At 57.5% G+C, this 12,877-nt stretch overlaps 3 protein-coding genes across 3 annotated transcripts in view; 1 reads left to right on the top strand and 2 right to left on the bottom strand.

The window, feature by feature from the left end:
- Positions 1-2,077: 2,077 nt before the first annotated feature.
- Positions 2,078-6,126, top strand: VDAG_06673 (heavy metal tolerance protein; the record flags this gene model as incomplete). The annotated part of the gene is made up of 4 exons (XM_009659377.1): positions 2,078-2,521; positions 2,598-3,522; positions 3,687-4,779; positions 4,832-6,126. The coding sequence occupies 4 exons, from the start codon at positions 2,078-2,080 to the stop codon at positions 5,220-5,222; spliced, it is 2,853 nt and encodes a 950-aa protein (XP_009657672.1). The 3' UTR covers positions 5,223-6,126.
- A 1,589-nt stretch (positions 6,127-7,715) lies between these two features.
- On the bottom strand, positions 7,716-9,152 carry VDAG_06672 (sphingosine N-acyltransferase lac1; the record flags this gene model as incomplete). The annotated part of the gene is made up of 1 exon (XM_009659376.1): positions 7,716-9,152. The coding sequence occupies one exon, from the start codon at positions 9,150-9,152 to the stop codon at positions 7,716-7,718; it is 1,437 nt and encodes a 478-aa protein (XP_009657671.1).
- Positions 9,153-11,141: 1,989 nt separating this feature from the next.
- The window catches only part of VDAG_06671 (pH-response regulator protein palH/RIM21), a gene marked incomplete at both ends in the record, with an annotated part of 2,591 nt that continues 855 nt past the window's right edge, over positions 11,142-12,877 (bottom strand). Inside the window, one exon of the mRNA XM_009659375.1 lies at positions 11,142-12,624. Coding sequence (XP_009657670.1) covers positions 11,142-12,624 — 1,483 coding nt within the window. The remainder of the gene's footprint in view (positions 12,625-12,877) is intronic.

Here is a 12,877-nt window from a genome sequence, read left to right as displayed (position 1 = left end):
TAGACCCCATGTTTTCTCCTTTTACTGTGCTGAACCTCTCAAAACACCATGTATATGCCTAGGACAGCCGCGCCGGTCCATGTCCTGTTTTCTCAGGGTGTTGGAAAACCACGCCCCGTGTCAGCTTTGAGATGCACTGACACATGCCCTCCAGGTCTAAACCTGTAATAAAGCACGTTGCATTATACATCTATAGAACCCAAACACCAGGCCCACCGCGGTCCGACAATTTGCGCCAGAGCGCGCGAAACTCAGGGAACTCGGCAAGCCGGACAACAAGCTTCGCTGTCAAGGGAAGTAGGGAGTTTGAGGTCAAGCGCACCCACACAGGAGGTTGAGGCCGAGCAAGCCAGACTTACATGCCCCGAGCACCATTCTTGGGCCTCCTCTCCTAACAAAACACGGACGTCGCCAGACAGCACACGGCACGGAGCACCTAACCTTGGGCCAGATCGATCAGTGTCTGGGCAATCTCGCCGCCCCACTTCCGTTTCCTTCCGGGGCCTGCCCAAGAATTTGTGTACTTGCAGAAAGGTACCTACCTGCCCAGGCTCCTCTCTACGCAAGTACCTTGACTTGCCTACCTACCTCCAGTACCTACCTACAAGGCATCTATTCACGCCAGCTCCACGCTTGCTGTGCAGCTCGCCTCGGGTCTCCGTTTGACCAGGGCCTGGCATGCAGTGGCTGCCAACCGCTGGGACACCCCAAACAAGACACACCACACCCGGATACACACTGTCAGCCAGCGGGACCGACCTACCTAAGGTACCTAGCTAGGTAGGTCAGGTAAGGCAAGTAAGGTAATGTAGGTAGGTAGGTACCTTGCCTCCAGTCGAATCCACCAAAGACCCAGCGCGACGTTTCGCCCAGTCAGCAATCACGAGGACCCAAGGGTCAGAAACCAGGAAACACTCCGTATCGCCTCCCTCCTCCCTCTCTACCGAGGAAAAGAACCCGCTTTGCTCGCATCGCAGACAGCACGCCTGCCGCCTAGACGAGCGGCCTCCCGTGAGTGGCGTTCATCAGTCCAGCTCTTGTACGTCGGTCCATCATCCAAGTCACTCGACAAGTTGTCTGTTGCCACCAAGTCAGTCACCCGACCTCTGCCGCGCCCACCCGCCCACTTTCCTCGTGCTGGGATGCTGGCAAGTAGAGGCCTGTCCACTGGGAGGCAGGAGGTACTTCGTCAGGCATTTGCAGGTCCCTCGTCCTCGTCCCTTGTTCGCGCCTGGTACCACCCGTCCCCGTGCCACCAGGTCAGGTCGTTCTGTGGGGACCCCTGTTCGCGGACTCGGCCTTCGCAGCAAAAGCCTAGACCAACCTCCCAAGTTTACCCCCTCCCCCCCCCCAAAAGAGAGGTGCAGGGGGTGTGGTCTTCTGCAGGCCCGCTTGTTCGAGGCGGTGCCGCCCACGGTACCGTACTTGGCCAGAGAGAGAACAGCGTGCTTGCGCTAGTGCATCTGTATTGGTATTGCAACTGACGACTTGAGACTCCAGATCTCGTGTCTTGTCTTGAGTCGTTCTGACCGATTCCAAACCATCTTGAACGTCTTTCCTCCTCCTCCATAACCGAACCTCTCCCCCCCTCCCCCTCCCTCCTTCCTTCCCTCTCCGCCCGAGGCTGCTCTGCTCTTGTCACAGGGCACGCGACGGTTCTTGACGGGCCAGGGCCATGCTTCTTTCATGGCAATTGCGATCTCTCCAATTGCCCAACGCTCGTTGTAAGTATCTTTGCAAAATCACTACCTACCTGCCTACCTTACCTATACGTCTTGACGCACCATCTGCGCCTTCCCTCCCTCCTCTCATCCTGTTCCTGCCTCTGCCTTGGTTCTCTTCACCATCCCATCCCGCCTTCCTACGTTTTAGTGCAGCCAAGTGCTTTGTGCAGTGACGAGGACGGGCGCTCTTTCGCCGTCTCGTCTGCTCCTTGTTCTGGCTGCCGGTACCTTGTTTTCTCGCTTACTCCTACTCGCTGCTGGTTCCTGCATGGCACGAGTGGTCGTTTTGACGCTGTGGTACATACATTTTTTCTGACACCTCACTCTTCCCCCCCCCCCCGCCACAGACTACCATGGCGTCCCCAGAGCAGGCTCGCACATCTGTCAACCCGGCTTCGGACCCCGCGACAACAACCGACACATCGACGGCCGCGTCTATACTCCGCGACACCCTCATCTGGTATCCGGGAACCCTCTTGATCGCCTTCTTCATCTCCGGCGTCACCTACAGCATATTTACTGCTAAAAGAGAGGACGAAATTGTTGAGCCAGGCGTCCGCGGTCCCGGTGGCAAACCTCTCCCCGCCACGAAGAAGAGGAAAAGAAACAGCGATGGCAACAGCAACCATTGGGGTCCCGACCCCTCCCCTGCCTTCAAAAAGGTTTTCGCATGGCTCTCTCTGGCCATGTTTCTCGTCTTTTTTGCCAATGGCATCGCACACTTCGTCCACGTAGTCGAGGTCTGGCCGGCACAGCGAGACGGCCAAGTTGTCTGGCGCGAGACGGAAGAAATGAGCGTAGGTCCCTCTTGCCTGTTGGCCCCGGCTCACCTCACCAGCTTCTGGTGCACAAGCTGACAAGTCTTATCCATAGGTCTTCCTGATCGGCGCGACCAATTTCTATCTATACCTTTTCGTCACGATCCTCGAATGGCACCACAGCCCATCACTTGTACACTTCATTACCTGGACGCTGGCCTTTGCCGGCGAGCTGACCATCACTACCTGCGCTCTTGCCATATTCGAAAAGCGCCGCGACACCCACGGCACCGCTGCGTTACGACCTCTCGACAACTTCGACAGCAAGTCAGACAAATGGGATCTGATCGACATCGTCCTGGCCATCGTGCGACTCGTTCTTGCCTTTTGCCTCGTAAGCACTTACACCGCGTTATGGATCCGCAAAGCCTGGAACAACAGGGACAAATACGATCGGGATGCGGAACGTTTGGGCGCGGAAGAAGTTACACCACTTCTTAACGGTACGCGGACGACCTACCGCACCCAGAACGGCCGCGAGGTTCATACACGCGAGGCTAACGGCCGGAGCATCCGTGGCCGCAATGGTAGTGCTACGGCCAGCACTAACGGTGCCGTCGGGGCGATCAGCCTCGTCAAGGACGAGTCAGCTGCGTTCTACCGACCCGAGAAGATGCCTCACAAGACGTGGTGGGAGTATCTAAGGGGCTATGGTGTCTTCTTCCCCTACCTCTGGCCACGGGACTCGTGGCGGCTGCAGCTCATCTTCGCTATTTGCACTCTTCTGCTGCTCGCGCAGCGCTGGGTGAACCTCCTGGTGCCGCTTCAGATTGGACATCTCACCGATGCCCTCTCCAAGGGCGAGGACCCATGGAAAGCGCTGATCTTGTTTATCATTTACAAGCTACTACAAGGGCCTTCGATGCTCCTGGGCGCTGTGCGATCCATACTCTGGGTACCCATCTCCCAGTACTCGTATCGAGCTTTGACGACCTCGGCGTTCGAGCACGTTCATTCGCTGAGCCTAGACTTCCACCTTGGTAAGCGCACCGGCGAGGTGCTGTCGGCACTCAACAAAGGTGCCTCGATCAACCAATTTCTCGAGCAAGTCACATTCCAAGTTTTACCCATGCTCATCGACTTGGGGGGTGGCCGTCTTCTTCTTTTATGTCCGATTCGACGCAACGTACGCGGTCATCGTCAGCTGCATCTCCTTCTGGTACCTATATCTCACCATACGCATGGCGCAAACCCGGTGCCGATCAACGCAGGGCCATGACCAACGCCGATCGAGAGGAGGAGGCCGTGAAAAACGACTCGATCACAAGCTACGAGACGGTCAAGTACTTCAACGCTGAGGACTGGGAGTTCAGGCGTTATCGCAACGCCATTCGGGTCTTCCAGGAGGCTGAGGCGCAGGTCACATGGGGCATGAACAAGATGAACGTCATCCAGGCGCTCGTCTTCATGGCTGGCATGACTGTTGTTCTGCTTTTTGGCTCCTATCAAGTCACAAACGAACACCGAACTGTCGGTGACTTTGTCATGCTTCTCACTTACCTCAATCAGCTCCAGGGCCCTCTCAACTTCTTCAGCAGCTTCTACCGTACCATTCAACAGGCAATGATCTCCGGCGAGAGGCTGCTGGAACTGTTCAAGATCAAGCCCACCGTTGTGGACTCCGATACGGCGAAGCCCTTGACCGAGTGTCAAGGGCACATTCGTTGGAACAATGTTGCGTTCGCCTACGACCCACGCCAGCCTGCGCTTAAGGAGCTCGATTTTGAGTGCACGCCAGGGACGACGACCGCGTTTGTTGGCGAATCCGGAGGCGGCAAGTCGACCGTGTTTCGGTTAATGTTCCGCTATTACAACACGACAAGCGGTAGCATTGAGATTGACGGACAGGATGTGAAAGATTTGACAATCGACTCCGTGCGGCGCTACATAGGCGTGGTGCCGCAGGACACGACCCTGTTCAACGAGAGTTTGATGTACAATCTCAAGTATGCTAACCCGAGCGTCACTGAGGAAGATGTGTACGAGGCTTGCCGCGCAGCAAGTATTCATGACCGGATCCAGTCTTTCCCTGACGGCTACAACACAAAGGTTGGCGACCGGGGACTGCGATTGAGTGGAGGCGAGCGACAGCGCGTGGCCATCGCACGCACCATCTTGAAGAATCCCAAGATCATCATGCTGGATGAAGCCACGTCGGCACTTGATGCTCACACAGAGCAAGAAATCCAGGATAAGCTTGGCAATCTCGGCCACGGCCGCACTCTTCTCATTATTGCGTACGTTTTCTAAGTGCTCTGAAACCGTTCCGGCTTGCTAACAGAGATTCAGGCATCGCCTCTCTACCATCACGCATGCAGACCAGATTATTGTTCTCAACAATGGAAAGATTGTTGAAAAGGGCACACATGAGCAGCTTGTCAATGCCAAGGGTCGCTATGCCTCCATGTGGGAGAAGCAAGTACAGGCCGAGCGTGCCGCCGAGAAGGCGCGTGCTGCCAGCCGCAAAGCCCACAAACTCATGCGCAAAGCCAACATTGTCAGCAAGGGCCGTACAGACGGAACGTCGGATGGCTACAACAGCCTCTCGTCTTCAACAATCCTCCCTGGAGCAACCGACCAAAATTCCAAAGCCACTGCACCACGCGGAGACACGTCGAGCTCATCCACAAGTTCCGACGCTGATTCTACACATAACTATCACGATGAAACGGAGAGGTAGTAGACGCCGTTTTTCTGTCCCTGAGACATCTGTCGACTTTCACCGAGCACGATCACATCTTGTTGCTGCGTTGCCGTCAGCATGCGTTCTGTTGCAGGCACAGCCTTCATTTCTTTCTTTCTCGCTATCCCAACGGTTTTCTGGCTTTTTTGTTATTACGAATGTTGAAGAATCACGACCTGCTACGGATTCACGGATCAGGAAGACTGCATGCCTTATTATTGGCAACTTGGCGTTTGGAGTTCCATCAGCAACGCTGCTATTCGACCGCAAGCTTTCACGGCAGGTGGCGGCTCTGATAGTCTTTTTTTGTTTTTCTCGAGAAGTCTTCACTTCATATCTCGTCTAATCATGTGGCGTCATGACGTTCAAGGGGGGGAGGCATGTATGCCGACCGCTACCATGGGCGGGAGATCCCCCCTTGGACCTAGCATCGGATTTATAGGTTTCTGCGGTGTTGACTACTCGTTGCTCATCAGGACCACGACGTTACCCGGTCTTGTCTGCTGCTTTACTTAGTCCCATCCTTGATTAATTTCCGAGAGGCAGAGCGTTTTCTCTCAACACAAGGCGAAGCTATGAGGGCTTCTCTATCAGGAGAGCCCCCGGGCTGTTAGGCGGGTTGGCGACGCCTGCCTTTTTGCTTGTCTGCCTTTCTGTTTTCTGTCTGTTCTTGTCTCTTTGTTTGGCCTCGGTGGACGGTCTGGGGGACGGCAGGCGGTAAGGGGGGAGGAGGCGGGAAAAAGGCTACACAAATGAGCTGGCTTCACGGCTACTACGTACACATTGGTTCTCGCACTTTCTATATTTTTAATTCTTTGCTCATAGAGGGTGCCTTGGCAGAGAGTGCTGGGCCAATGCGAGCGTTGCAAACAAAAAGATGAGATGGCTGTCTTTTCCCCCCATGTTGCTGTGTCCTCCGTTTACTCTAAAATATGTGGTCCAGATTCATGCTGCTGCTATGTGTGACGATGTGTGAGGTGTGCAGTGTAGGAATCTCACGCGAAACTATTTCATGTTGCAGGAACTTGATTGATAGTATTGGCTCATTATTACAAGGTATAGTGAAATGTACTTGGTAATCAAAACATGGTGTACAAGGGCCATCGTCTCTTCCGTCCTCATCGAGCAGCTCGGCTCAGCGGCGGTGCAGGACACCCACGGATGGATGTTGCTGTCGTCGTCGTCGTCGCGGCGCACGCGGCAGAGATCCCATCACCCCTCCCTCCAGCTGATCCTCTGATCGCAGCGCGCCGATCCAACGCTAGCAAACATGCACACACGCACCTCCCCAGCAACTCCATCAAAAACCGATCGCGTGCCACATCTGCTCCGTCTCGTCATGCAGACTTGTGCCGTGCTATTACCCCAGGCGATTACCCCCAGGCGCCGATTGACCAACGCTGACGCAAGACACGCCTTTGCAGCAGAGTGGATGCGTTCATGCGCGTCATGGGATGTGTGTTGCTGGGATGGTAATGGTGGTGCACGCGATCGCCAACTCGTCGTTGGTTAGGGGAGTCTCACATTCCTTCCCCCCCCCGCGCGCCATGATAGACGGCCGTGTGACCATGGCCGAAGGGGGGCTCCACATATTCGGGGCAAGGCGGGTTGTGCGGTGGCGCGGCCGATCTGACGTGTTGCTTGCTGTGTTTCTTGTCTTTCTGGGTTTGATGAGCGATGACGGCCTCTATTCTCGTCCTTGTCTCAGTGTTTGTGAGATCGGATGAAATGAGTCGAAGCTAGGTGGCGTGTGTGCGTGCGTGTGTGTGTGTGTGGTCTCGTGCGTGCGTGCGTGCGTGCATGCATGGGAACGAGCCAGCCGATGGTAGGCGCGGGCACAGGCGCAGGCGACATTGCGAATGTGGGCTTCGTGATTGTGTGCCGCGACGGTCCAGCCTAGAGATGACCTGGTTTGAGAAGCGAAGAATAACCTACTAGCCCGCTTGGCTGCTAGGCTGCTGGGCAAAATGGTTGTCGAGTTCCTTTTCGTAGCGAATGACGTCGTAAACGGTACCTGCATGGTATGTACCGAGATCCTGGGGCCCTCCCTGGCTGGATCTTTCCTCCTATCCTTTCCAGCCTTGGCCTCCTTTTCAAAGCGAGTGTGATGCAATTCTTTCCCCGCCATCTCTTTTTCCGTCTCTCTCCCCTCCATTAGAACCCGAACCGAACGCCTCATTATGGCTGTAGCCCACCTTCGAACCCCTTTCGGAAGGTTACAGCAGTGCGCCTCTCGTCGAGAAAGGGTGGAAACCCGTTGAGGAAAGAAAAAAAAAAGAGTAAATAACATAATCCGATGGGGTCGTCTCCTGAAAATCCCGTACCGGTTGGTTGATGCTCCGACTCCTGTTATATGCAAAGCAAGCGGAGGAGTATGAGGAAGGCCCCCCTCTCCTCCGCTGGCGCTTCATTCACCCACCCTTCTCACATGTCGTGCGCCGGCAGACAGCAAGTCGCACAAGTCGGTCGGTTCGCAATGGGAGGCAATATTTACCTCGAAGCGCCGTTGTTGGCGGTCTTCTCGGTGACTTTGTTCGCGGCCCTGGCCTTCTTGTCCTCTTCGATGAGCTTCTTCTTCTCATCCTCGTCGAGCTCGTCGAGCTCATCGTCCTCGTCCTCGCTGCGGTCGTCGGTGGCCTTGCTGTCGCGCAGGAAGCGGTAGGCAATGCGAACGATGAAGAAGAGCCAGAAGAGGTTGAGGGCCTGGAGGAAGGAAAGCAGGCCGAGGGTGATGACCTGGGAGATGCGGCACTTGTACTGCTCGGTGGCCCAGTTGAGCTCAAAGGGACCAATGGTCTGGAACTCGGTGAGGAGAGACCAGATGATGCGCAGGTTGATGTAGTGGCGCAGGTAGATCCAGACGAACATGAAGACGGCAAAGTAGGGGCCGGTCAGGGGGTGGTCGATGTAGTTGAGGAGCTTGGAGGTGGCGAGGAAGAGATCGCTGATATCGTGGGTGATGTAGACGGCGAGACCAATGTAGGTGAAGTGGAAACGGTAGCTGAGGGCGATGAGGGCGAGGGACACAATGTGGTGGCCGACGAGCTCCTTAAAGTCCTTGCGGGGCTTCTCCATGCCGAGCAGCAGGACAATGGCCTGCTGGGCCCAGTAGGCAGCCTGGAAGAGGTAGTAGAACTTGAAGCCGGCGGCGTGGGTGCGGTGGGGGAAGTTTTCGTACATGCCGGCCGTGTTGTAGTACCAGACGGGGGTGCTGCTCATGACGTACATGCCGGCGGGCCCGAGGAAGAAGAAGTAGATGGCCGTGTACATCTGCTCCATGAAGCGGGCCTGCTTGGCGCGGGAGCGGAGGCCGGCGCGACGGGCGAGGGGTCGGATGAGCTCCTGCATGATGTATTCGCGAGTGAAGGACAGGACGACGGTGTAAAAGGCGACAAGGGCAATGTCGCGGGGGCCCTTGCCGTACTGGACGGGGGTGTCGGGGTCGGTCGGGGCCAGCGGGTGGCCGGAGCCGTGGTCGAGGCGGTAGGAGAGGAAGATGAAGCGGTGGACGGGGTTGGACTCTGTGGGGTTGAGGGCGTAGAGGAAGCCAAAGATGGTCAGGATGACGGCGGGCAGCAGGTAGGTGCGCTTGATCATGGCCTGGCGGGCGCGGGCGAGGAGGCCGCGGGCGCGGCGGCGCTTGGAGATGCGGCGGGCGGCCGTCTGGGCCGAGGGCTCGGCAGGCGAGGAGGAGGTCATGGCGGTGTTGTTGGAGGACGAAGCAGAGCTGATGCTGGGGCTGGGACTCGGGCGGTCGACAGCAGAGAGGCTCTGGCGGGACGAGGCGAGGGCAGGGGCGCCCGTGTCACCGGCGCGAATGTCTTGACCGAGAGCGCTGGACTTGCGGCGGCGGCGAGCGGCGGTCGTGTCGACAACGGGGTCGGCCGAGGTGTTGAGGAGGGGAAATGGTTCGACGGAGCCTTCCATGGTGACGTCGAGGAGCAGAGCAGCCCCCAGGTTCGGAGCAGTAGGGGTTTCGAAGGTTGTGGGGGAGGTTGGAGAGGACGTCGCAGTGAGACCAGCAACAGCCAATGTTTGTGGATGGAGCGGTTTGGCAGTGTTTCCACAGAATGTCGGAGAAGAGATTTAGGGGGGGATGTACAAAGAGCAGCAGAGCCAACGGCAGGCTGGCTCTATGTGCGGCGGTCGCGAGGAAATTGGAAGGCGTCGAGTCAGGCGTGCCGGTCTTGGTGCATGCGCATTGCCGTGTGTGTCTCGTTGTGCGTCTCGTCTCCGTGGGCGTAGGTTCTGAGAGGGTGTGCTTGTAGATGATTTGGTGGATTGGTGGATTGGTAGGTGTGTGTTCAATGGCGTCGTCGAGACGAGTGATGCCAGTCGTGGCTGTCTTGATCGATGGACTGTGGACTGGTCGAGTGAGGACTGGTCGATGAAGGATTTCCTCTTGTCGAGCTGGAGAGGTAGGACGCAGCAAGGACAGAGCAAAGGAACGGCGCTGGTTGCAGGAGATGATGGATGGTCTTTAATCAAAAAGAGACGAGGGGGGGAGGATGAAAAATGAGCTCTCTCTAGTTCCCTACTAAGGTAAGGTAAAGTTCCTTGCCTCTTCTTCTTAGGCGGGTGTCACGAGCCCAAACCCATGGCGCACTTGCCTCCCCATTGGCATCGACGCTCAGTCGCAATTTCGTCCTTGTACTCTGGACCCCACCTGAAAATCCTTGGCGCTGTAGACCCTCCTTTTCTCCTTCTGACTGCTGACCCCCCAGGCCCCCCAAGCCCCTGAGACGACGGAAAAGACTGAAGATGAGGGTGGGCTCTGCGGGTCCCCTTAGTGCCATAACCACCTAGATACCGTACCGTAGGTACCTTGGGTCCCCTACTGAAGATTCACTACAGCCCCCCACATCCCCTGAAAGCCCTGTAGTCGATCCCGAAAATCGAATCTCACAGCACCATCGCCCCGAACCCGAGGGCAATTGCTCAGGAGCAAACAAAAAACCAAAAGTCCCCCCCCCCCGGTCCCCGCCAATGTCTCATACCCAAGTCATCTTTTTTTTTCCCCCTTCTCGCCTTGTCCATCGCCGGCCGGGCGTCCGCGGAATCACAAAGTCCCCGGTGCCCGGACACCCGCGGAAGCGATGCTTGAGAATAAACCAGAAACGCCAGATCACCACGTCACTGAACATACATGGTTTGGACAGACGACCCCGTGCCCAGGCCGCCGCGCGGGAGGACAGCCGGGTCGACGCCCCCTCCCCCCCATCACCGGCATCGTCGGCTGGGCTTGCAGAAACCCTCTCTTGCTTCTGGCTTGCGCTCGCCGACATGCAAGCATACATGTACACGACCGGTCGCCTCACGTAAGCCGTTGAGGGTCTGCCAAGATTGTCCCCAATCATCCACCGCATCGCCGACCGCGCCAAGCGCCGTTCGCTGGCCCGCTGACTTCTCGTGCATTCGCATGTCATGCCTGCATGCATGCCCGGCTCGCTATCTATCGGCCAGCATTCACATGTCACATGCTCGCTTGCTGTAATGTGCTAGACCAAGATTCCAAGATAAAAAAAAAAAAAAAAAAAAGCCATTAACAAGAATGACATGACATGTATATGGTATTCGACCGCCGGGGGCCTGCCATGCAACATGGCTGCCCGGGTCATCCGCAATGCTGGCTGCTTGCTTGCTGCTTGCTTGCTGCTTGCCGCTTGCTGCACGCTACACGACTATAGACTTCTCCCTACCAACCCAACGCCAGATAAAACGCCAAATGATCCCGGGTTGGATCTTTTTCTTCGCTAAATGTCCACCCTTTCCTTGTTCCGTCCAGGCCGTGGCCGTGGTAGATAGCCCACCCATCCCAATCAATTCCAATGAGACCCAAGCGCCGCGCTTGAATAGTAATGATGGTACACCCAGCCCACCCAGACACGCAAAACCGTCGTCACGCCGCGGCGAGCTTCATGGACCAGGTGGCCCTCGCGAGCCCTCCGTCTCCCGCCTGCTGTGCTCCGTTGGTGTCTGAACGTCCGATGCGTCTTCGTACTCGTACGTTGTCGTAGTCGTCGTCGTCGCCGTCCGCTCGTAGCTCGGTTGTGCTCGCACGCCCGGCCACAGCGGCGGCCGGCTCGGGTTCGCGTTCACCGACGCCGTGTCGACCGAGGCGCCCATTCCTCGTGGCGCCTGTCGTGACACGTCGATCGTCGTCCTGTCCAGGGCGTGCGGCAGAGCGCCTGCCCCGATGCCAGGGAACGACGAAAAGCCCGATCCGCCGCTCGTGCTTCGCTCCAGCGGCGACCGGCGGTCGTCTATTCCTTCTTCCTCGAGGAGACGTGCCAGTGCCGCTCCTTGCCGCGGCGGCGCCGGGATGACCGTCACCGGCAGGCTGTCCGTCTCGGGTGTCGGCTGCATCTTCTCGCGCACCTTCTCCGCCTGCGTCGCCGCAAAGTCTTCTAGTCGCGCCCTCAAGTCCCATCGCCCGCCGCTGCCAGCGTACTGATCCCGTGTCCGATGCTCACCGGCCGCTGCCGCCGTGTGCGGTGCCACGGCCGCTGGCGGACGATCACGTCCCTGTCTGTTGAAGAGCGGGTTGGCCGCGGTGGTGAGGGCTCGCCACCTACTCCGGCCCTGCGTCGTCGTGTCGGTTTGCTGAGCCTCCGGGTCAATGTTCTTGGCAACAGCCGCCTGCCTTGGCACGGGTGCTGCGACTGCGACCCCGTCACTGTCTGACTCGGTGGTGCGTGTGCTCCGGCTTGTCGACGATGAAGTAGATGGCCGGACTGGTGCCGATGCCGGTATCGTTGCCGCTGCCGGCGGTGTTCGTCGGAGATGCGTGTCGGGCGTACGATTTGTTGTGTCTGAAGCGGGCTTGTACCTGACAGCGTAGTCCGTACTTGCTGCGCTGGCCGTGTCGGCCCTGCTGACGGGGGTTATGGCCGGAGGCGGGCGAGCTGGCCACAGTGGTGGTTGGATCGTGCCGACGGCTGATACACGAGCTTGCTGCGTCGCGTCGGCGCTACGTGCTGCCGATTGTTGTTGTTGCTGTTGCTGCTGCTGTTGGCGAAAGTTGCCTTGGTATTTGGAAGGAATCGACGTCAGACCTGGCCACGCCATGAGTCTCGCAGCCGTCGACGTTCCTTGGCCTCCGTCGCCGCCGCCGCCGCCGCCGCTATCACCAGCGCCGGCGCCATTTCCAGCTGCACCACTGCTTCCTGCCCCTCCGCCGGCCTGGCTTTTCCGGTTCCTCCTGCGCCGTAGCCAGGGGAAGTCTGAGGCGGAAGCCTCGACCATCTCGTCGCCGTCAAAAACCTCGCGGCCTAGGATGCCGTCTTTCTTCTCTTCTCGCTCCAGGGCTTCTATCCTCTCAACCCATTCCCACACAACCACGCTGGCTGCGGCGGCACCTACCCAACGAACATATTCGCCCCAGCCGATAAATTCTGGCCTAGATATATCCAAGACAAAAAAGACAACAGGAATAAGGATGGAGAGGATGGAAAGAGCTGAGATGAGTGGCATATTCTTCATCAAAGGGTGATAGAATGCGTAGCGCTTCTTCATGAGCGCATAGTAAATAACCCAGGCAGCATAGAGCAGGCCCAGAGAAAGGTGGAATAAGTAGCTGAGAGCGGGAACGGCGTCAACGAAGCTCTGCGCCTCCGCGTTGCCGTTGCTGCCACTCGTGAGATAGTAAAAGC

The sequence above is a fragment of the Verticillium dahliae genome, genomic scaffold, assembly GCF_000150675.1.
Source record: "Verticillium dahliae VdLs.17 supercont1.14 genomic scaffold, whole genome shotgun sequence".
In the NCBI taxonomy this organism is placed as follows: domain Eukaryota; kingdom Fungi; phylum Ascomycota; class Sordariomycetes; order Glomerellales; family Plectosphaerellaceae; genus Verticillium; species Verticillium dahliae.
This window is presented reverse-complemented; position numbering and strand designations above follow the sequence as displayed.